Here is a 23,598-nt window from a genome sequence, read left to right on the forward strand (position 1 = left end):
CAATAATTTAAATCATTCCTATTCTTAATGAATTAAAAACTAATCTTGCAATAATACTGTGATGCAAATAATATTAGCTTGTTTTACAATTGAAAAAGCAACCTGGCCAGCATGCCCCAGAGGTTGAGTGTCGACCTATGAACCAGGAGGTCAAGATTTGACTCCTGGTCAAGGCACATGCCTGGGTTGCAGGCTCAGTCCCCAGTGTCGGGTGTGCAGAAGGCAACCAATCAATGATTCTCTCTCATCATTGCTGTTTCTGACTCTCTCTCCCTCTCCCTTCTTCTCTGAAATCAATAAAAATATACTTAAAAGAAAAGAAAAAGCAGCCTGGCTGGTGTACTCAATGGTTGAGCAGCTAGCCAGGAACCAAGAAGTCACTGGTTTGATTCCCAGTCAGGGCACATTGCCAGGGTTGTGAGCAATCCCCAGTAGGGGGCATGCAAGAGGCAGCCTATCAATGATGCTTCTCTCCCATGCATGTTTCTATTTCTCTATCCCTCTCACTTCCTCTCTTTCTAAAGATCTATAAAAGCATTTTTTTTATTATTAAAAGGCAAGTTTTGTAAAACTGAATAAATTGCATTTGAACTTGGATTAGTCTAATCCTAAGCCTACATTCTAATAGGTGGCAACTCATTCAAACAGCTACTGGCTAATGAATGAGAGAAAGGGATGTAAATAGACATAGTCTACTTGGCCAAGGCAATGAGGAAGCCAACAGGAGCCAGTATTTGGGAATCTATGTATAATGTCAAGCATCAGATAAGCCGTCAGCTTTCATTCTCTCACTCATTGGAAGGAAGTATTCTATACTGTGTGGTATCTCTATTCCTCAATTTCCTACTCTTTTAAAAGAGTATAATAAAAGTATGAGATGCTAGATATACAGCACTTAGCTCATAGCATGGGCTAAATATACGTTAGTTGGTCCACAAGTATTTATTAAGGGCCTGGTGTGTATAAGGCACCAGAGTTCCAATAACTAGGCATGTTAGCAACACTAACTGTGAAAGTAGTTTGCTTCTTTATGGTCCAAGAGGGTGATAGGCATTACACATGAGTTCCTGTGCAGCATATCCTATTTGCTATGGGAGGAATGCATGATCCAGGTGGATCTGTCCCTGGCAGGACTCTAGTCCCTTGGATGGAGATTTTGAAAACTATGCCCTACTATTTGGAGGCAATGTTGACTGGGAGCAATGGACATTAACAAGGAGAGTTGACCTCAGTATTTCAGGCACAGAAGACAAAACCAAGATGGAGATTCTATGGAGAGATGAGAATCTGAGAATTAGGTACAAGCCTGGTGATCACAACCAAATCAAAATCAGGGCCTTACAAGAGGGGAGTCTGGCTGAGGAGTCTGCAGGGGAGAAAGGCAGCAGCACCTGAGAACCCGGGAGGGCATGAAACCTTCCCCTATGGCCGATCCTGCAGTTTTCTGAAACTTGGACCCCATGGCTTAACCCAATTAATCTCCTGAACTGGGTCAAAACTCTTGGTTGCACAAGAAGATACCTGGCAGGCAAGGCTCCCTAAGTACTAGTATCAATGAGAAAAAACACTGGAAACAATCTGTTTGTTTTTTTTCTAAGTCAGGAGAACAATCAGATTCCCTGCTGGGCATTGCTTTAAAATCTATTACCATTATCAGGTAACTTTACAAAGCAAGGAAATTAAAGGACTAGTTAGAAGTGCCTCAGGCATTTCCCAGGCAGCCAGGAAGAGGACTGCCTCAGAGTCATCAGAAGGGCCACCCTGATGGCCTTGCTGCTCAGTCATTAGTTTGTGTGGCTAGTGAACCCTGGCAGGCCAGGACTATTACGGAATGCATGTTTCATGGGAGTTTCAGAAAGTTCTCCTGGTTTTGTGTCCAGGAAAGAGAGCAAGACCCTCATGGCATCACCCCACCCACATCCATCTGGCTCTTGAAGGACATATGTAAGGCTGCTCTTGGGCTTTGGGTAGCTGTGAGAAGTTATGCAACTTCCACCCATCTTTTGCTACAAGTCCCTGCAACTAAAAAAAAGGAAAGCTCTTCAGTCCTAGCACATGTGTGGGCTTTGTCATTAACAAGGGGTCAGGGACCACTCCAGTTACTCCCTTATAGAACCCAGAATATGAACTGATAGAACTTGCTAGCTAGCACTTTGTTTTGCCAAGAAATTGAAAACATTTTAGAAACCTCTGATCTTTCATTTAAAAATAGTTATTAATTCTTTCATGTCATTAAAATACCACTTTAAAAAGCAGGTGATGCTGGAAATGGATGCCAGCAATTTGAAAGCGTTTAACCTCTGCCAAAACACAGATAAAACGGGAACTGACAGTCAGTCCAGACGCCACAATCATTAATCCTCACATTTGCTTTCTGATATGGCTTTGTGGTATATATTAGCATCCCATGTTACTTACAAAGAATTGAGGCATGAGGAGATTAAAATGGCGTGATAAATATCACTCATAATACTCTTCGTGCTGTATCTAATGCCCTCTTGCAACCTTCAGGCTCACCCTGTCTTCCTCTTCTGCAATCCATTCTCTTGACTCACCCAAGCAATTTGGTTCCTTTTCATGGCCCAGAGCCAATTGCCCATCTCTTTGTGAAACAATGTAAGCCATTCCAGAAAATGGGATGATTTGAATGTAATAGAGTCATCCTTTCCCCTCTCAACCTGCCCCTCTTCTGTGCCAGCAGATTTCTTAGTTACGGGTGAAGAATGTGAATTCTCACATTGTCTTATAAAGTATGTAGTGTAGGTACAGTTGACCCTTGACTAAGTGGGGATTCGGGGTGCTGATGCCCAAACCTAATTGCAAATCTGCATATAACAAGACTGCCCTGAGCATAAGTGGATTTCCAACCAAAGATGGAAAATAATACTACAATAAAGATTGACAGGAGTGAAATTAAACAAGTTGTGAACAGTGAAAGAAAGAGGAAAATGGGCAAAGTAGTAGGTCCTCCATCTTACTAAAAAATATGTAGTGAGAATAAGTTAAGCCTGGTACTAGGTGGCTTCTGTAAGCCCAAGGTAAATGGGTGCCTAGAAGCAGTATGCAAAGGGCCTTTTTTATATTTGGAGTGTTGCATATGGGGCAATTCTTTCTTATTAAGAAATAGTTGAAGCATAGAAAACAGTTTAGAGAATAATTTAAGGAACAAACCATTCCAGTAGTTCTCCCCCAACCCACCCATCTGCAATTTTGTTTTCTGTGGTTTCAATTACCCACTGTCAACCATGGTCTGAAAATATTAGATGAACATTTCTAGAAATAAACCGTTCCTAAGTTTTAAATTGCCTGACATTCCGAGTAAGTATGATGAAATTTCGTGCCCTCTCACGAAGGCTGTGAATCATCCCGTTGTCCAACATGTCCATGCTTTATATGCTCCCCGCCAGTTAGTCACTTATCGGTAGTAGCCGCCTTGATGATTAGATGGCTATCAACAGTATCTCTCGGTGCTTGTGTTCAAGTCATCCTTATTTTACTTAATAATGGCCCCAAATTGCAAGAATAATGATGCTGACAATTTAGATATGCTGAAGAGAAGCCATAAAATGGTTCTTTTAAGTACAAAAGGTGAACGTTTAATTCTTCAAACAAAATTTGCATGCTGAGATTGCTAAAATATACCATACGAATGAGATTCATGCTGGTTTGCTGAGACGGAGAAGGAGACAGACCACATTCATATAACTTTTATTATAGTATATTGTTTTTTTGTTGTTGTTGTTTTTGTCTATTTTTTTTTATTATTAGTTAAGGTATTACAAATGTGTTCTCATCCCCCCCCATTAACCTCCAAATAGTATATTGTTATAATTCTATTTTATTCATTATTAATCTCTTACTGTGTCTAATTTATAAATTAAACTTTATCATATACAATTATGTGTGGGGGGAAAAGTAGCATATAGTATATATTGGGTTCAGTACTATCCATAGTTTCAGAAATCCAGTGGGATTCTTAAAATGCATCCCCATGGATAAGCGGAGACTACACCATAGAAAAAGTTGATAAGTCCTGAATGCTCTTCAGCATTCATTATTCTGTATATCTTCCCTCTCCCTGAATTTGATATTCATTATTCACTGCCTGTGTTTATGTTATTCTTGTAAATTAATGTATCTGTAAATTATATGTACTATTTTTAGAAATTTTCAATAAGAAAAAATGAAGAGAGCTTATTGCCTAACATTTTATTTTTGTATGATTTAAATATTACATATGTATTATATGATTTGAAAATTATATATATTTTATATGATTTTAACATTATATGTTTTATAATATTTGAACATTATACAGTATGAATATTTATATAAGATAATTATGTATATGTTTTTATAGTGTACGTCATCCTAATTCATTCATTTTAACTACCATATAGTATTCCAAGGTATGAATAACATATTATTTATCTATCTTGTAGCTGGACATTAAAGTTATATGTGAAAATTTTTCTGATTATCAGTTTAGAAGACGACTTGCTATGTTATAGGGTAATGCACATTTCAGCTTAGGTAATTTTTAAGTAGAATCTAATAAAATTTTGCCAATTTTTCTCCAAAATGGTTCTATTATTTTATATTCTAACCTACAATGTGTAGGAGTATTCATTTCTGAACATTTTTTATAACATTTGTTATTGCCAAATTTCTAAGCGTTGCCATACTAGTGAGTTTAAAATAGGCCTCATTTTATCTTTAATTTATTGATTCCTACTTATTACTATGATTAATTGACCATATTCTGTGTTCAATGAACATTCAAATTTCCTCTTCCATAAATTGTTTGTTCATGTCCTTTATACATTTTTCAATTTGTCATTTTCTTATTTATTGGGAGGATTTTTAACATATATGCAGGTACCAACTATTTGTCAAGCACATACATAAATGTGGTCTAGTCTGAAATAACTGATATCTCTCTAGAGTTTGCCTTACATAAAACTTTTAACTAGCAAGTTAAAACTAAGGTATAGACAAGAAAGTTGATATTTTCGTAAGTCTCTGGGTTAGGGAGAAGCACTTATGAGTGCCACTTTTTCATCATTTTCTTACTTGTTTTTCTCCCCAGGTTCAGAGAGTTAAGTATAGGCTAATGACTTTGTGCTTAATAATATCTGGGCTTGATTGCAGAGTGGCTAGTTTAGAATAGCTTCGGTACTATATAAGGACCAATGTTGAGAAGAATTAACTTCATATTATTAGGTCTAATAGATTGCATATCTCCCACTCTGGCCATTACTCCTTTTAGACGCACACAGAATCACTCCTAGGCAGGGGCATGAGGCATGCAGGAAAAACCGATCCCAACTTACCTCTCAAATACTTTACTTTCAGGGAATTCTCTACTCATGACATAAGTTCCTAGACTCAGGTAACCCAGGAGAACCCAGGTAACTCATGTTCATGAGGAGTAGAATAATATCATGGTGATGTTGCATGTTGCATGGACTTGTTGCCTTGAAAATCTTGGTATGAAATCTTAAAATAATGATGGCTTTTTTTTTTTCTTTCAGAGGTGTGGTGAACTCTTGTTTGAAAATCCTGATCAGAATGTCAAATGTGTTTGCATGCTAGGTAAGAAGGCTTTTCACTTTATATATATGAAGCATGTTGATGTCACGTGACTTATTGTTGTTCTGTTGCCTTATTGACTGTCTCTTGTTCCATATTGCAGAGGCTTATAGGCTTTTTATGGGTTTAAAGACATCTTTAACATATCTGTGGAACACTTGATTTAAAAAAAGGGTTTGATTTTAATAACTGTCAGTAAGTCATGAACCATGACTTTTCTTGGATCATCAGCATAACGCAGAATTGGGTGCTTTGTATTCAGGAGACTGTGATGAAAGAGCAAGAAGAATCAGGCTAATTCTTAGACTAGAAATGATAAGCTAGGTAAGTAAACTATTAAGAATTCACATCAACCCAAAGCCCTTACTCAGAATGCCTGGGAGAAATACATATTCGAACTAATCTGAAGTCAGCACAATTACCCACACTGACTTGTTTCCTTGTACTACAAAATATACAATAAACTAATTTTTACAGAGCTGAAGTTACATGTATGAATTTATAATATTAGAATTATAGTTACAGCATCTAATTCTTAAAAATCAATAGTCTAATCCAGCCGTGGGCAAACTACGGCCCGCGGGCCGGATCCGGCCCCTTTGAAATGAATAAAACCAAAAAAGAAAAAGACCGTACCCTTTTATGTAATGATGTTTACTTTGAATTTATATTAGTTCACACAAACACTCCATCCATGCTTTTGTTCCGGCCCTCCGGTCCAGTTTAAGAACCCATTGTGGCCCTCGAGTCAAAAAGTTTGCCCACCCCTGGCTAATCCCTTACTACGAAAGCACATATCATAGGGATTCTAACTTTAAGCCTGTTTTATTTTATTCACACTTGCTCTAGGAATGAAGCAGTGAAGTCTTTTCCTTTTTCCTTTTTATCTCTTTCTTTTAGTATTGGGTATGTCCAGGTCACCATTAGTCAATATCAGAATTGAATCTAGAGAGGTTATCATTTCCCAATACTCAAGACCTGTTTTGAGCTTTTTGGATGGTAGGATCATGCATGACTTTTATTTCTTTCTTTTTGTCTCTCTATAGTTTTCAAGTGTTCAACAAAGAGATTTTAAGTTCTTCTCTAATTTCTGAGGATACAAAGATTATTTTCTTATTGTTTGTTTGCATTACTAAAACCTCAACCAGACACATGCCAGAATTTGGATAACTTCTCCCAATAGTGAAGTAGACATAATTGGAGAGGTTTTTAGAGTATGAGCTGCACTTTGGGTAACCACTACTCTGGTTGCTACACGTTGGAAATGAGTTGGGGCTGTTATTGAATTATTTTTGTCACAAAGTCACTTTCCCCCAAACAAATGGGTTTTCTGAGATTGAACATGCCGATGCAGAGTGCATGTAATCCCTGCAATTCTGTGCCATGTGTCATAGATAAAAGTGCCACCCATTAACAAACAACCCATGAAATAGCACAGAAGTTGCCAAATAATATGAAAGTCAGTAACTGAGGTTTGTGGTTCCATGGCAAATGGAAGCCTTCCAGAACAAACACACCGAGTCTGTTGCATCAGGGATGGCCTAAGGGCTCATTGCACAAATGTAACAAAACAATGTAAAACAAAACACTGTGGAACTTCCTTAAGTTCTCCAAATTGTAACATGTAACACACATGCATGCATCCATAGACACGCATGTGCACCCACACAAGCATACACGCATATGTACACACCGAGCAATTTCACATTTCCAAGTTCAAGATCTCTATTTTGTTCCTTTCTTCTTAGCTAGAACCTAAAAAGCATGGAGTTTTTGTCAAGGGAATGAGGTATGTATGCAATTATTTTGCACAACCAGTTAGTTTACTTGCAGTATTCAGAAAACAAACAAGGAGATATGCTAAAGGCTCTGAATTTCCTAAAGTCTGTCTCCAATAGAGGGAGATACCCCTGATATAAAACTATATAAAGAACTACATGTATACTGTGTTTTTACAAATATGTAATTATGTATATATGTGTATGTATATAATTTTTAGTGATAGAAAAAAATAACCTTACTTGATTTATCATATTTTTCTGCATTTTATAGCTTTCCAACCATTAGCATGTATTACTTTTATAGTAGAAAAACAAAGAAGAAAGGGCCTTGGGGCAGTGAAACTGCTTTGTGTAATACTATAATGGTGGCTATATGTCATTATACATTTGTTCAAACTCATAGAATGTGCAGCACCATGAGTGAATCCTAATATCAACTCCAATTTTGGTGATAACGATGTGTCAATGTAGGTTCATCGATTGTAACAAATATACCACTCTCCTGGGAGGTGTTGATAGTAGGGGAGGCTGTGCATATGTCCGGACTGGGAGTATTTAGGAGATCTCTATACAGTCTGCTCAATTTTGTTGTGAACCTAGCACTGCTCTAAAAAAATTAAGTTGATTTGTTTAAAAATAAGAAAGGACCTGCTGGTAAAAAGAAGAAAAGAAAGGGAGATAAAAAAGAACTGAGTAGAAAGCTGAAAGCAGCATGAGTTGTGGTCCTGTCAGCTCCAGAGAAGTTCTGAGAGGTTGTTCAGGGACAGGACCCTGCAGTAGAACTTTGATGAGAACTAACAGACAGGCAAGTCTTTGTTCGGGCTCTATCATCTAGTTGATTGTTTTCTCACAGGAAAATTAAAATATGTTGTGACCCTTTTAGCAATCCATCTGCTTTTCAAATAAAAATGTTTTTTCTGGGTCCATTTTTAAAGTAAACCATCCGCTGGAAGGAAATTCAGCGGCTTCCCTAAAATATCTAGCTTTTAAATTACAACTATTACAGTTGTCATTGCAAAGAGCAGTTTTGGATACCAGTGCTCTGCTAAGATGTCCAACCTACAATTATAAACTAATAAGAAGGGGGAAATATTGTTTTATATGACATTGTGCTCATAGTCTGAGCCTGGTTAACACAGAGCTCATATCACATCTATAATAATAAAAGCATAATATGCTAATTAGACCAGATAGCCGAACGACCTTCTGGACGTCCTTCCGGATGAAGCCACTGCAGAGGGGGCCAAGGCAGAGGCAGTTAGAGGCAATCAGCCAGGCAGACGAGCAGTTAGGGGCAATCAAGCAGGCAGGCAGAGTGGTTATGGGCAATCAGCCAGGCAGACTAGCAGTTAGGGGCGGTCAAGCAGGCAGGCAGAGTGGTTACGGGCAATCAGGCAAGCAGGCAAGCAGTTTGGGGTGATCAGGCAGGCAGAGAAGTTAGGGGTGATCAGGCAGGCAGGTGAGTGGTTAGGGTGACCAGGCAGGCAGGCGAACAGTTAGGTGCGATCAGGCAGGCAGGCAGAGGTGCTTAGGGATGATCAGGTAGGCAGGTGAGCGGTTAGGGGTGAACAGGCCAGCAGGCAGAGTGGTTAGGGGCCAATCAGGCAGGCAGGTGAGCGGTTAGAGCCAGAAGTCCCAGAGGGCATGCACTCTTCTAGGCCCCAAGAAAAACAGCAATGAACAAAACAGACAAAATTCCTGCCCTAGTGGAGCTTAGATTCTAGTAGTTTATGAGGGCAGGAAAATGGGTGGTAAACAATATAAATCATCTACTACATTATTTTTGGGGTGACAATAAAAGCAATTCTACTGTGGAAGGAATAAGGCAGGGTGCTGGTGAGAGGTAAGGTAATGATGGCAGGGGTGGAGGTGGTGGTGCAGATTTTGACTAGAACAGCCAAAGCCTTCCCTGGGAGGGTGAGCAGAGAGTATGCTCAGTAGCAAGGTCGGCACTTACCAAGCCACTGAGCAGGGGAGTTTGGAGAACACAAGGAGCAGAGGGGCACATGCGGCCAGAGTCCAAGAATGAGGACAGGCACTGAGCAGTCTGGGAGCCAGATCCCCTGAGTCACTGTGGGGACTCGGCATTTATTCTGCTGGAGATGAGGAGCCACTGGAAATCTTTGAGTGCCGTGTCACGTGACCTTTCATTTAAAAATACTGGCTATATTGTATAGAGATCAAAAATTAACAAAATAGGAGAAAAGTGCTTTCAGTATAGCTTTGGAGAAGTATGTACCATTGTTCTGAAGTGAGTACTGAAGGGAGGTATTTAGGAAAATAACGAGAAACAGATTTAGTGCCATATGTTACGTATGTTCCACATAAACGATATGGTTAATGTTCATCTAAGTTAAAAAGGTCAACAAGAGGAAGTATAATTCTTAAAGCAGTTGAGATTTAGCAAGGAAAGGTGATTGGCAGACATCTCTAGAAAGCTTTTCCTCCTTGGGGAGTTCTTTCTTTACTTGATTTGTCTTATTAGCTTTTTTTTTTTTTTTTTTTTTTTTTTAGAGGGGCCTATCTCTATTTCTGTGTTTCCCTGGTAGACTCCTTCCTTTCCTAAATGGTGGCTTAGAAACATAGTAAATGACCTACTAGTTTCACTAAAAAACAGGAAGGGAAACCTCTCCTTTTTCTATTGTCTTTTAAAGTATTAGCAAATGTTACCCGAAGTAAGCAGGACCAGAGAGTCTCATTGTGGCAGAAAGCATTGGATTCTTGGAAGGTTGTGCACTCACAACCCCCACCATGCCATTGACTTAGACTGGAATACCGCCCCCCCCCCCCCGCCCCGCTCCCGGCATTGCACCATGGGGGCCTGAGGACCGGGGTGCAGCCGTTCCGAGGCCTGAGGTTTGGCCTCTCTGAAGCTCATTTTGTCTGAGAGCTGATTCAAATGCCCTTTTTTTTGACTTAGTTAGAAAATAAGAGGCATTTTTCTTCTCCCATTCTCCTTAATTTCACTTCAAAGGGGAAAATGTGTGAGAATTTCTTAAGAAAGACAAATCTATATAGAATTTATAAGGTAACTCAATGAAAAAAGAGTCCCAAGATACAATATATAATTGTCCATTCAGTTTAGCCAGCGATTTGGGACATCCGTTGTAATCCTAGAACCAGTGCTTGATGGTAAAGATAGAAAAAAATGTGTGATAACCCACCCCTCAATGGTCTCAGTTCTAGCATTATATAATCAGCCCCTTCAGCTTGATAAGCCAGAGGCTGAGTGGTAGCAGAGAATAGGGCATGACTGGTCCCTTCCCTATAATAGCATTTCTCTTAAAAGTTTACGGATATTCACAGACACACACCAACCTGGGACCTGGTCATCCCCTCTGAGTTGTTTCATGCTAATCCATATTTTTCTTTAAAAAAAAAAAATCAATGATGCCTAATTTTATATTAGACTGAATACTTTGGTTTATGTGCATTCCCTAAATCACATACTGACACTGGAGGAAAGCTTGTGGCAATGTGAAGACTAAAATAAAAAGGAGACAAGAGGTCCTGGTAGAAAGGACAAAACTAATAACTAAAACAGAGCCAGTGCCACTTGGCCCATGGGGACTGCGGATCCCCCAGCCAAGGGAGCTGAGGAAGAGAAAGGAAAGTGAGTGACCCTGAGGAAGTATTCACTTCAGGAGACTTGGCAGGAATACTGCAGCTTTTGAAGAAAGGCCTGCGTTTTGATCACATTAAAACAGATTTAAATTCATATTGAAACAAATGACTCCTTACCTCAACGTAAAATAGCTTCTTAATATACATTATATATGTATGTATGTATGTATGTATTTTTCTAAGAATACTTTGGATAGGAACTTCTCTTTAATGAAGAGCTAATCAGAGCTCATTGGCACATAATCATATTTCAGAATCTTCCTTGGTTCATTAGAGAGCAAAAGGGTCTCACAGATGAAGAGACACATTTCCTAGTTCTTAAGCAAAGTTGGAAATGTTGCTTCCATCTGTGCTGAGCTTGCTGCCAAGAATTTATAGTAAGGTTGGATAGTTTAAAATTTTTCTTTGATTTCAAAAACTTCAAGTCCAGAAGCTCTAGTCAGTAACTACCATACAATAAAGTCATTATTAAGCCTATACTATTTTATGTTGCTTTGGAGAGTTTAGTAGGAGCTGCCTGTTGCCTCACTCCCAGCCATTCTTAATGCCTCTATAATGGAAAAGAACCCCAATGGCTATGCTAGTAAGGAAGAAGGGAAATGGGATGAGAAGGGAAGAAAAGTAACCCAAATGGAAAAATTATAAAAAGTGGTGAATTAGTAAAATGCCATGGTATCATCAACAGTAGCTTAAGGGTATTTTTACTAGAGAAAATCATTAGTTGAATCAGCACAAAAAACAAACAAACAAAAAAATTGTGCCAAAAGTCCAGACATTTATTATTTCAGCAAATATTTATTGAGTATCTACTATGTATCAGCCATTCTTCTTTGCATGGGAGGAAATAACAGTGAATATAATCTCTAATCTCATGAAGTTTATATACTATTGGTGGAGATAAATAAAAATTAGATAAATATATCCGTATATAGTTTCAGATAGTGATAAAGACTGTGCAGAAAACAAAACTGTGCAGAATAAGGCGGATACAAGTGATGTGGTGGAAGGAGGGGGATGGTGTTCTTAGATTGAGTAGTCTGTAAAAGGACATTCCAGCAGAGAGAGCCACAAAGGGGAGGGAACAGCAAAAGGCCAGAGTCTGGAATGGGATGAATAAGAGTAAGAGTGGAAGGAGATGAGTTCCAAGACACAAGTGGAAGGAGATCCTACAGGGCTCTCTAGGCAACTGCTTTTCAAATTTTAGAATCACCTAGGGATATTGTTGAAATGCTGCAGTCACTCTGCAATGGGGCCCAAGATTCTGTATATCTAACAAGTTCCCACATGATGCTGATCCTGCTGACTCCTAAAATACATTTTAAATGTCAAGTTCTTAGTCCATGATAACAAGTTCAGGTTTTACTGTAAAGGCAGTATTTTGAAGAGGGAATGGCATGTAATAACTTTTATATTTTATAGAGGTCACACTTGCTTCTGTGTGAAAAGTAGATTTTACGTGGGCTGTGGACAAGAATGATGGCATTAGCCCAAGCAGAAGATTAGTGTGGTTTGGAGCAGAAAGACTGTATTGGGGTACGGGCAATATTTTGAAGGTCAGGTTGATAAAACTTCCTGATGAATCGGACGTAGTAAACAGGCGAAAAGAGAGAATTCATGAATAGTAAGCCAAGCAACTGATTAAGTGGTGATGCCACCAACTGAGATGGGGAACAGAAAGAAAAGGGGTAGAGAGTGACATGGCTTTGAGGAGGGAGGTGTTAAAGTTTGAATTGTGTCTCCCCGAAATTCATTTGTTAACATCCTAATCCCCGGTATTTCAGAATGTGACCTTATTTGGAGATAAGGTCTTTACAGAAGTAACCAAGTTAAAGTGAGATCATTAGAGTTGGCCCTAGTCCAATATGACTAGAATCCTTAACAAAAAAAAAAAGAAATTTGGACACACTGACACACATACAGAGAGAATGCCACGTGAGTATGAATATGGCCATCTGTGAAATAAGGGGAGAAATCTGAACCAGAACCTTCCCCCTCAGCCCTCAAAGTGATCAACATAACCCACGCATTGATTTGGGGCTTTTAGCCTCACAGAACTGTGAGAAAATAAATCTCTGTTGTTTAAGCCACTCAGTCTGTGGTATTTTGTTACAGCAGCTCTAGCAAACTAATACAGTGGGAAAGTGGCTCTTTCAAACAGACCCTCTCGGTGGAGTCCTGAAATGGTCTTGAGAAGGAGCACTCCAGGGAGGGGGAACTACATGTGAGCCTGTGGAAAAACCCTAAAAGGGGACCAGATGGTGTCAAAATCAAAATTTTATTTTGGACCCCAGAAAGTAGTGACGTTGTTGAGTTAGAGTGTTAGAGGAAAAAGTCACTGGACTGGGATTCAAAAGACAGATGTGAATCCTAACTCTGCCACCTATTAGTTGCACAGTGTAAAGCAAGCCCCTTCAACCCTCTGAGCCTTAGTTTCCTCAACATATATGGAAATAAGCCTGTTTCTGTATGGGCCCAGGTGGATACTGGAAATAGGGGAACCGTGTATAAAGTATACGATTGTCTTACCACTATCTGTACATTTGAAACTAATACAAAATAATATTGAATATAAACTGTAATTTAAAATAAAATTTTAAAAATTAAATAAAATAAAACAGAGTCCAAATAAATAGATAAGTAAATGGAAATGAGTGCCATGGCACCTACTTCACTAGGCTGCTGTGAGGTCCAAATAAAATGAAAATACGAGTGAAAGTAGTTCACAAAGTACAAAATGTTATGTAAGTGTTAGTTGTGGTGGTTGTTTTATTGTTTCTGCTGCTATTGTTATTGTTTCCACCCTGATACAGAATATGCTGGAATGCCATAGCGAATGGACATAAGCATACCTCAGACCTGTAATCAAGGACCAAGGGCCTTGATGCTACGAGGATGCTTGAGAGTCTCTCTTGTCAGCCATCAAGCCATCCATCCTATTTTCTAAACACTAAAAAGTTTGAGCTCATGTTATTTTAATTATAATCATATTCTATTTAAAGTGGGAAGCAAGGGAAGATTGTGGTAGCGTAAATCACGAGTCATCTAATCTTATTTAGGTTTTATAAAAATAGGATAGAAATCTTTGAAGTCACTGTGTTTATTTGTTAATACATTGCCCCAAACTAAACAAAACAAAACAAAACAAAAAAATTATCTTATGTTTCTCAGAGATGTTTGGATGGGAAGAATTTTTTGCAGGAGTTTTTATTTTAAAAATAATAAGTTCTGTGTCTATGCTATAAATCAGTACTCAGTTCGTTGAAAGAGAACCCCTATCACTGTTGCATCAAATTTTGCACGTCATTGAACTAACTAAAATGTCTACCTGAGCTTTAGTGATGGGCTAATTCGAAAGGAGACCCAAGTAGATAGATGACTCTATGATGTTATTGGCACCATTTAGGCGGGATGGGAATGCCTATGAGGAGAAGAAAGTGCAACAATTACTTTTAAAATAATCCTCCACCCACCCCAACAAAGGGAGGGGGCTTATTTCCATCCATTTAATATTGTTATTTTCTGTAAGAAATAATGTGTTCTTAAAAGATGCCCAGTTTAGTTGCCTCATGGAAAAAAATTACCAAACTGAAGCACCACCAGCTACTTATGCTGTCCTGGCTGTCTTCCCCCATGAGCAGGAAGACTATACAGTCTCCATGTCCCACGTGTCCTTGGCCCCCATGCTGACACTCGGAAATTACAAACCGGAGAGAGACCCTAATCAATGGACAAGACTAAGTCCCCCTAACATCTTAGTCATGTAGTGTTCAAAATATGTTCTTTCCAGATGCCTAGAGAACAGCTGATCACCTGCTATCCACTCACTATAGTAACTGATTATCTATAATTAATAACTGACATTTACTGGGCACTTTTAGTTGCCAGACTGTGTGCTATGTGCTTCCCATCCATTATTTCATCAATCCTCAAAAGAACCCTATAACATTTTTAATGCTATCAATCTCCTCTCATTCAAATTTAACCAAATGTACATATACTTTATTTCATCCTTGTCGTCTTCAAAATACTACACATTTCTTATTTTCATTTTAGTGATCTTTGCTACATTCCCTGAGACACTGACTCTGATATTACCAGGCAATTACAGCTGAGAATTCTAGTGATTTATATTCATAAATGAAATGATATTATATGGAGAATTCTAGTGATTTATATTCATAGATGAAATGTTATTATATGGACCAGGTTAAGATGAAAGCAAAGAAAGTAGATTATTTCTCCCCAAATGGCTCATACTGAACAAACCAGGAAATAGTCAACATTGTACATGTTGACTGGGTGACTGTGAAGCATGTGTCATTTCTTAACAGCATACCTGATAAAGTAACTAGGTACTTAAGTCCCAGAAAGTGCATTCTCAATATGTCAGGAATAAGTGACAGACACTTCTTGTACTTGAACTAAATCAAGGTTTATAGCTACTTTACAGATAGACAATCACTATTATCTGGCAAGTCTAGAGTCCTCCTGGCCTAACCTTTTCTAGTCCAAAGATTCAAAATCACGTCAATTCAATAAGCATAAGTCAAGTCCTAATTGTTTCCAAGATACAGTGCTGGTGATACTATGAATGCATTTGCAAACCTTCAAAGGTCCCTCTCCAGGGATTCTCCTGGAGATCACACACTCGGATGCCCCCAGGGGCCAGGCGGTTCATGTGTAAGAGTGAAACTGACTGGTTCAGTACAAGACACAGTGGTGGCGCTGAGGCCACCTGGAGAGCAAGTGCCCCACTGAAAGCATGCAGCTGCTGTTCAGCTCCTGCCACACCTGCCAGGAGGGGATGCAGGCGCCATGTATTTTCCAAGAGAACCTGGAAATTCGGTTATCTGTGTAAATAGCTGCTTTGTAAATGTTGGCAGCTAATGTAATTTTCCTTTCTTTTAAATACAATGCAGCCAAGTTCACTGGGCCATCATTTTGCAATCTCAGTGGGAAAGAGAGATGTGCCAAATGTTCCTGCCCCACTTCCCTCAGCAGCTTTCCTCTCTGCCCTCTCACACCCGGAGGGATAACACAAGCATCACCTTCCTTCTACAGGGAAAGGTATAAACTTTGGGGAAAGTGAAAAGTATGTCTTTCGAAGAAAACCTTGGACTCTCAAATTCAGTCCCTTCCCACCTTCCTTTGGAGAGCCTTGCAGTGTTCACATGCCTTACAGATCAATGTGGCACTTCTCTCTGAGACAAGGAGTCAAAAGAGTGAAGAAGAATTCTCTATATTCAGTGTATTGGGTTCAAGGGGACAGCAGGACTTCCAAACTAACACAGCTTAAGAGATTTAGGGTAGATTTGAAATGAGAGACAAAACTAAAAATTATAGACTTGGAGCTATGAGAAAAGAGAGAACAATTAAAGCATGAGAACTGATACCCAATGGCATTACCAAATATGACACCATGGTCAAGACCAAGAGAGTTACTAAATGGACCTGAATTAGACCTACCCACAGTGGTGAGATTGTACAGTAAGCTACAAAGGATGTCTTCAACCGGGCCGAGGAATGAATTACAACAGACAGAAGGATTTGGTAACCTTGGAAACTCTTATGTGAAGATTCCTTATAGAAAAGCAAGGCAGAGAGAAGCCAGAAATGGTGGTGCTCCAGGATCCAGACCACAGGAGATACAGAAAAATCTATTTATAGTGGGCCCCGAAAACAGCCCATTCATTAGGTCCTAGATAATGAACCTAGTTAAAAATGTGTTTGGCATATTAGTGGAAGGCAGGAACTATGTAATCCCTTAGGATGACTTTTATCAAGAATGATTGAACTTAAAATGAATTCCTTCTGAACTTTTACTCTGTATTCCTCAAGTAGTATTCTCCAAAGTTCAACTTTTGCTTTCCCGGGCCACTGGGGGAGAAGATGCAGCAGAGGGAGCTCTGGGGGTCCTCTAGGTGTCACAGTAGGCTCTCATTTCTTGTAATGGCCCTCAGGAGCCAATGTTACTGTTTCCCCAATGACCACTTCTGGGAGTTTTGTTCCACACCTCTCACAGGGGAGATGCTGCAGTGATAAGATTCTGGTAGGCAGGGCATGGAGGGAGCAAGAACAACAGAACTCAAAGACTTCCTTTTTTGAAGTCTCTAGAATTCATTTTCTATGGATCATTCTATGAAAAGGCATCTTTTTTTTTCTTAGCGTTGGACCACTACTAGTATGTCCATATATGGGGAAAGAAAAATCCATTCTCTGAAATCTGTGTATTCTAAGAGAGCTTAAGGCCAACGACACAACTACCAGTTATGTTTAACATAGTGATCTGAGACTAGCTGGGGCAGAAGGACAGACACATTATAGCAAGAAGCCAACAGTCTACATTATTTGGCCCAAAGAGATAGAGCCATCCTGCTTTCTGGTTAATCCAGTGGCGATAACCACCCCCTAGAGCAAATGAACAGTTTGGAGTATGGGAGAGAGATTTCTGAGAAGCTCAGAGGTTCAGTGATACCTATGGGATCATAGATCCCAGGATCCAGCTCTGATCATGTGAAGATAGTGGGCCACATCACTCAGCTCTAAAGAAATGGGGTTGAAGGAATTTGATGGGGGGGCCAGGATACTTGACCATCTGCTGGAATTCCAGTTGGGCTCCAGCTACACCCAGAAATTTTCAATAAACTCAGACATCCAAAGACCAGTAGCAACCTCATCAAACAGGCTGGCTTTTCTTTGCATCAAGGATGCTATCTCTCATTCACTCAGACCCTAAAGGTTATGATCTCCCTTGCTCACCAAAGAGAACGTAGCAGCAGAGTAGCTCCCAGACCAAAGTCAGAGGTATAATTGGGTCTCTCCCTAGCTCCCAGTCTCTCATTTTCTTCTCTGTCTCAACTTACAAATACAGAGACAGAACCTGATTGGCTCAACTTAGATCCTGTGTACATCTCTTGTCCAATCAGGAGTTGCTTAGGGGGTACTTCTTGTATTCACGTGACTCAGAGGAATCCAGTCTTGGAGACCTGTGCTTCCCAATGTGTATATGAATCACATGGTCCTCTTGTTTAAATATAAATTCTGATTAAGTCTGAGATGGGGGCCTGAGATTCTGAGTTTTTAACAAGCCCTCAGATGACACTGCTGCTGCTGGTCTGTGAATCATGTGTAAAAGTAATAGAAGATGGGATGGGGTGATTCCCAATACAGTTAGGCCATATTTTTTCTGTGCAAAGTGCAGCACATACATTTTCATGCCTTTTCTCCTGGATGCTCATCATCCCTTGTCATGAAGTGAGGCTCATTCAGGTACGCTTGTTCTCTCTAAGAAGACCCTTATGTCCTATAAATATCCTCTGCTCACATTCTTCTGACAACTAGCATTATTAAAACTCCGCAATCCTAAGTGTTTGTTCTCAGCTCGTTTTCGGAAAGAAAAGCGATCTGATGAGCAAATCCACATTGTCAATGGGGTACTTTAATTGGCAAGTATTCATTAAATCAAAATATATTTATAAAATATTTGGGTATGTATCTTTAAGAAACTATGCTATACCTCGAAAGGAATGAATATTATCTAATGGAGGAATTTTAATCCCTGTGGCAAGTAAAGAAAAATTTTAAGACAGGATAAGCACAACGCTATTCATTGTTTTAAAATATTAGAGATAAAAGTGCATACACATCAGTTGGAGTCTGCATGAGCCATGGATTCTGACCGCACACTGGGCTATTGCTGGCTCAGCAGTACCTATGGTGGTCTGATCTGGCTTCAAAAATGGTGGTGGTGGCCAAGGAGTCCTGGCTATGTCCCAGCTAAAATTATCCAGATAATTTATGCAGAATCTATTTTCTACATTCACAACTACATTGTGGTGTGCATGGCACCAGGTGAGCATTTTCATAAGGAAACCTATTTTATGTAAACATTCTTGCCAGCGGGAGAGGAAGAAGAGGCAGTGCTGTGCACCTGAGCTCTCAGTCAGTGCAGGCTCCAGGGGGTGTCCTACCCAATCACTGAATTTGTCTTAACCTGGTAAAATTCTTTTAAAAATCCAAACAACCCTGGCTCATGGCACTAACATTTTCTAGATAGAAACTGCTCTCTATTTCCTGTCTCAGAGCATTTTCATGAAAATACTTCTCAAATAACTTATCAGCATTTTCTCTGAGCCTTCCCAAGCAAGAGAGCCTCTGAAGACTACGGAGCATTTTATTGATTCCTAAAGATAAAAATGTACCGACAGGAGTTTTTGCCTCTTGCACGCAGGGGCCTGAAAATCTTGGAAGATGTTCGTTGTTGCCAGCAAGGCTCTATGTTTATTCAGATTTCTTCGTTTCTCACAAGTGTGTGCTTGCACACCAAGCCAGGAACATGTACTCCCATCATTCGTAACCTCTTGCAAAACAGGCTTTCTCGGTTTACTACAAATTCTGAAGGCATGAGGAGTGAAGCAAGGAAGCTTGGTTTATTTTTCTCCAGACCCAGATGCTCCTGTGCTGTGTTCCTGGCAGTCCTTTCCTCCCCTATTAGACCAGCTGGGATGGGTGAAAGAGGCATGCTTTGAGTAAAAATACAATTGCAGGAAGGTTTTTTTTTATCAGCCAGGGTTGTTGATAAAACAGTTAGCTTGAAGCAAAGAGTGACGCATATTGGAGCCCCTGCCTAAGACATCAAGGTCATTTATCAGAGAACCTGAAAGTAATCCCAATTTTTGAAAAAAAAAAGGGGGGGCTAATGTCATTCAGATGCTAGCACACATTCAGGAATGATAGATCCTAGCAACTGCTAGCTTACAACCTCTCAGACCATATATTTATTCATCTTTCAAAATATTTTTGTCTAATCTGAGGGATAGAGGCATTTTCAGTTTGAGCAATTAATTCCCCTAATTACAGAAATTGATTGACAAATACTTACATTCATTTGCCAGTTAAAGGGGTCAATTGTATAACTGACCATCAGTGTTCCACAGTAGTGGCATGTGTACAGATGCAATCCAGGGCTCTTGCAGGCCAAAATCAAAACTGACTTATGAAAAATAATATTTTGACTGGGACTTAATATGAGAGGACTGAAGATGATTCTTTATTGTGGTAGTTGCAAACCTGGTTCTGGAAACAGACATGAACTTAAATTCTGATAACAAAAGCTCCTTACTTGTAATGTTCTGGGTTGCTCACCTGCAGTTGTGGGAAGTCACTGTGAGGGTGCAATGAGGTCATATGTGTGACATAGACAGTCTGCACTTAAAGAGAGCTCAGAGTTCTGAGGCTGCTGCTCTGATGCCACTTGCCCAGCTCCATCCAAATCTCCATCCATCATAAGGAAAAGAGAACAGAAACAAACAAAAAGCAAAGGTTACATGGGAAAGAGGGTGGGAGGAGCTCTGGAGAACTTTCTAGAACTATTGTTATCCCCTTAAAAGTAACAAGGTGAAAATAGAGCCTTACATAAATGAACTGGCCACCACCACCCCTTTCACCTCCCCCTTTTCTACCAGGTGGACCCGGTTTAAGCATCAGACTTTACACTTTGGTTATTTGCATTCCTCTTTCCGTGACTGTTCTCAAATGGAAAGAAAGTGTCATGTTACTGTGTCTTGCACAAATTCAGAGGAAAACCCCACTGGGAAAAGAGCAAACTCTCCAAATAGCTCAGTTTCCTCTATTCAGCCACAACTGTCCTGCAGTGTCATCCACCCTCACAGCTGAGCTGTTAGGAGCCCCCAGAGTTCCATGGGCTGCAGCTTTCTGTGGTTGGATAGGATGAGACAACTAGAAGCTGTCCAACCATCCCAGAAATGGCACTTGTCTGGGGGCCCAAAGTTCCCTATCATTGTTCTCTGCCATTTTTTTAGCTAAATGGGAGAGATGAAAATGGATGGAAACAGGAGCTGGGAAGGAGCAGGAAGATTAGTCCAAAGATTATCTTTCTCATCTTAAAAAGGGATAGTTTCCTTGGCCATAAATTCCACGTTGGCAAAGTTGCTGCACCAAAATCAAAACTAAAGCTACTGTGGACAACTTTAGTTCACCTAAGATAATTTCTTGCATACACGTCAGATAAACATAATGTGGAGTCCCGAAAGGGATTTCTGTCCCTGGAAGGATTTAGAATACAGGAAAAAAGAACCAGCTATCTTCTAGCTAGCTGAAGCCTGGCTTACTATCAAGCACTTTATCTTCACAGGCACTAGAGCCTTCCTCAATGCACTTGCAAATTTGTGGCTTAGAGAAGCAGGAGCTATGATAGTCCTGATTGGGGTGCAGCATGCAGGGGCCACTGAGCCCTTGAGGACAGCTTTTCCGTCTCGGGATCCCATACAGCAGGGTGTTTGTATGACTCGTTGCTCAGGCACCCGGACATGCGCTCAACTCCCCTTCTGTCCCACTGCTAATTACACTCCTGGGATCCAATTATAATGTGGTTACTTCTCTAGCAGAGATCTCAGCCCTGCGTTTTATAGAAGGTATCACTGCTCACTAGAGACCCTAGAATCAAAGCTCTGTTCAGTGTCTGCTCATATTCACTGGAGCTTTCACATCACTGAATCTGTAAAGAACACAAACCCGGCCTTTTTTGAGTACGTGTGGATAAGCACGGTTGATGGCGTTGTGAGCTGCCTTAACTTGTTTACCAAAATGTCTTTGAAATGAGAGTGATTTCAGTAACTGAAGCGATGACATTTTCCTTTAGCCTCCTCCACTGAGCGCATTGTGTGAAAATGTCTAAACAAACAAAATGTTCTTCCTGAATCTGGCAAAATGGTGGGCATTACAACAAGTTATTAAAATTGTTTATTTAAAGGACAACATTTAAAAACAGGCAATAGCCACCTACTTCAGCGAGCTTTTTATAAACTGGATACTAAAGAACAAGAAAAGGTAGTGGTTGGAAAGTGAAAATATGGTTATTGTGTTGAGTGTGGGCATCCGAACTTGACGGCTCAGAGCAAGAAGACACGGGTCCTCTGCTCACATGCCGATGCTGAATGTGCCCGGCACAGCTCAGGTGGAAGATCTGAAGAGCGCAGGAGTGGGAGGAAAGAGAACCTGACAGTCCCAATGCTCTACCTGCTTCCTTTTTCTCAGTCTCCTTTATGTGATGAAATCTGCATTAGTGTCACTCTTTCTTCAAGAAGCTTCTTTCAGAGAGGGATATTTATGGAAACAAATTCTGATGGTTGATGTTCCAGCAAATGATGTGATATATTATTCGCCAAAGTTCTAATTAGTAAGATAATCTATTTTTTTCCTCCCAAAGTTTCAATCTATCCTAGACCAGGAGCCTGATGAAGTGCATCGCACTGTTTTAGGGAGAAGAGGCTAAAACATTCCCATTGAATGACCAGCCCCATTTTAGGGACAGTGTAGCTACACGTGGAGCAGAAGGAGTGAGAAGAGAAAACATGATGGTTTCTACATTTACCTGCAGATACTCTTAAGCTTCTCCTAGAAGAGAGCAATGACCATCTTGTAAACTTTCTGCTTGACATTATTAAAGGAGGGTGTGCATAGACCTAAAATTTTTAAAATAATATGTTTATCCAGAATAAATTATCTTTAAAAGTAATTTATAAATTATCTTTGCCCAGCGGCATGGCTCAGTGGTTGAGCATCAACCTATGAACCAGGAGGTCAGGGTTTGATTCCTGGTCAGGGCACATGCCTGGGTTGTGGGCTTGATCCCCAGTGTGGGGTGTGCAGCAGTCAGCTGATCAATGATTCTCTCTCATCATTGATGTTTTTATCTCTTGCTCCCTCTCCTTTCCTCTCTAAAATCAATAAAAATATATTTAAATAAATAAATAAATAAGATATCCCCTGAAGTAAGGGGATATCTAATTTTTCCATAAACCAAGAAAAATTAAACTCAGTTCATTTAAAACAAGATTGATCTGCCTTGTCAGTTATCTGCCAATACTAAGGAAATGTATCCCTTATATAATGTTGCCTACTTTTATATAATCAGAGTTCTAGTACACTCTTTCTTATGTTGGAAATATGTAAGCATTTACTTTCTTCTAACAAAGATACATGTTTCAAATTTATTTGCTCTTTCTTGTGGAAAATTCAGTCCTGTTTAATTAAACCAACCGAATGGGTCTCATTTAGAAAAACTTGGTTCCAATGATTAACTAAACTTCCTAGAAATTGAGACAATAAAGGCAGGACATCTATTTCATCCATCACTATACATCTTCTTGCCCTTCATGGTGCCTGCCATGAGGAGTTTCTCAATCAAAATTGATCAAATTAGTGAAAAATTAGTTTTGGAGAGCTAATGGTTCAACCAATAAGATATATGAAAACATATCAATCAACTTCATACTAGACAGTTGCTTCATTTATAATGATCCAGTTGGATTTTCAAGAGCTATCTACCCAGGCCTCTGTTTCTTGCTGTTCTCCTCCTCTTGTTTCTGCTTTGTGATTGCATGAGCAACAGGTGTTTAAGAAGATGTGACATTTAAATTAGACTTGAATATTGGTTATGACTCTTCTAAAAAGTTCAGTTAGTAAGATTTTAGAATTGGGGAGGGATTTATTAATAGATTTCATTAATAGAACTTTTGCTTCAATGAAAATCTTGTGGGTCAGGAAAAAAGGTTATATACAGCAAAAGTGTGGATAATAT

At 39.6% G+C, this 23,598-nt stretch overlaps 1 protein-coding gene across 2 annotated transcripts in view; it reads left to right on the plus strand.

Annotated features, from left to right (window-relative positions):
• Positions 1 to 23,598, plus strand: part of PDE7B (phosphodiesterase 7B) — a 275,867-nt gene that overhangs the window by 81,139 nt on the left and 171,130 nt on the right. For both annotated transcript variants that reach the window (XM_059700409.1, XM_059700408.1), the window contains exon 2: positions 5,535 to 5,595. Coding sequence is in view for 1 of the 2 variants with exons in the window: in XM_059700408.1 (XP_059556391.1) it covers positions 5,535 to 5,595 (61 nt within the window). In the remaining variant the exon portion in view is untranslated. The remainder of the gene's footprint in view (positions 1 to 5,534; positions 5,596 to 23,598) is intronic.

This window comes from Myotis daubentonii, chromosome 6 (genome assembly GCF_963259705.1).
Source record: "Myotis daubentonii chromosome 6, mMyoDau2.1, whole genome shotgun sequence".
Classification (NCBI taxonomy): domain Eukaryota; kingdom Metazoa; phylum Chordata; class Mammalia; order Chiroptera; family Vespertilionidae; genus Myotis; species Myotis daubentonii.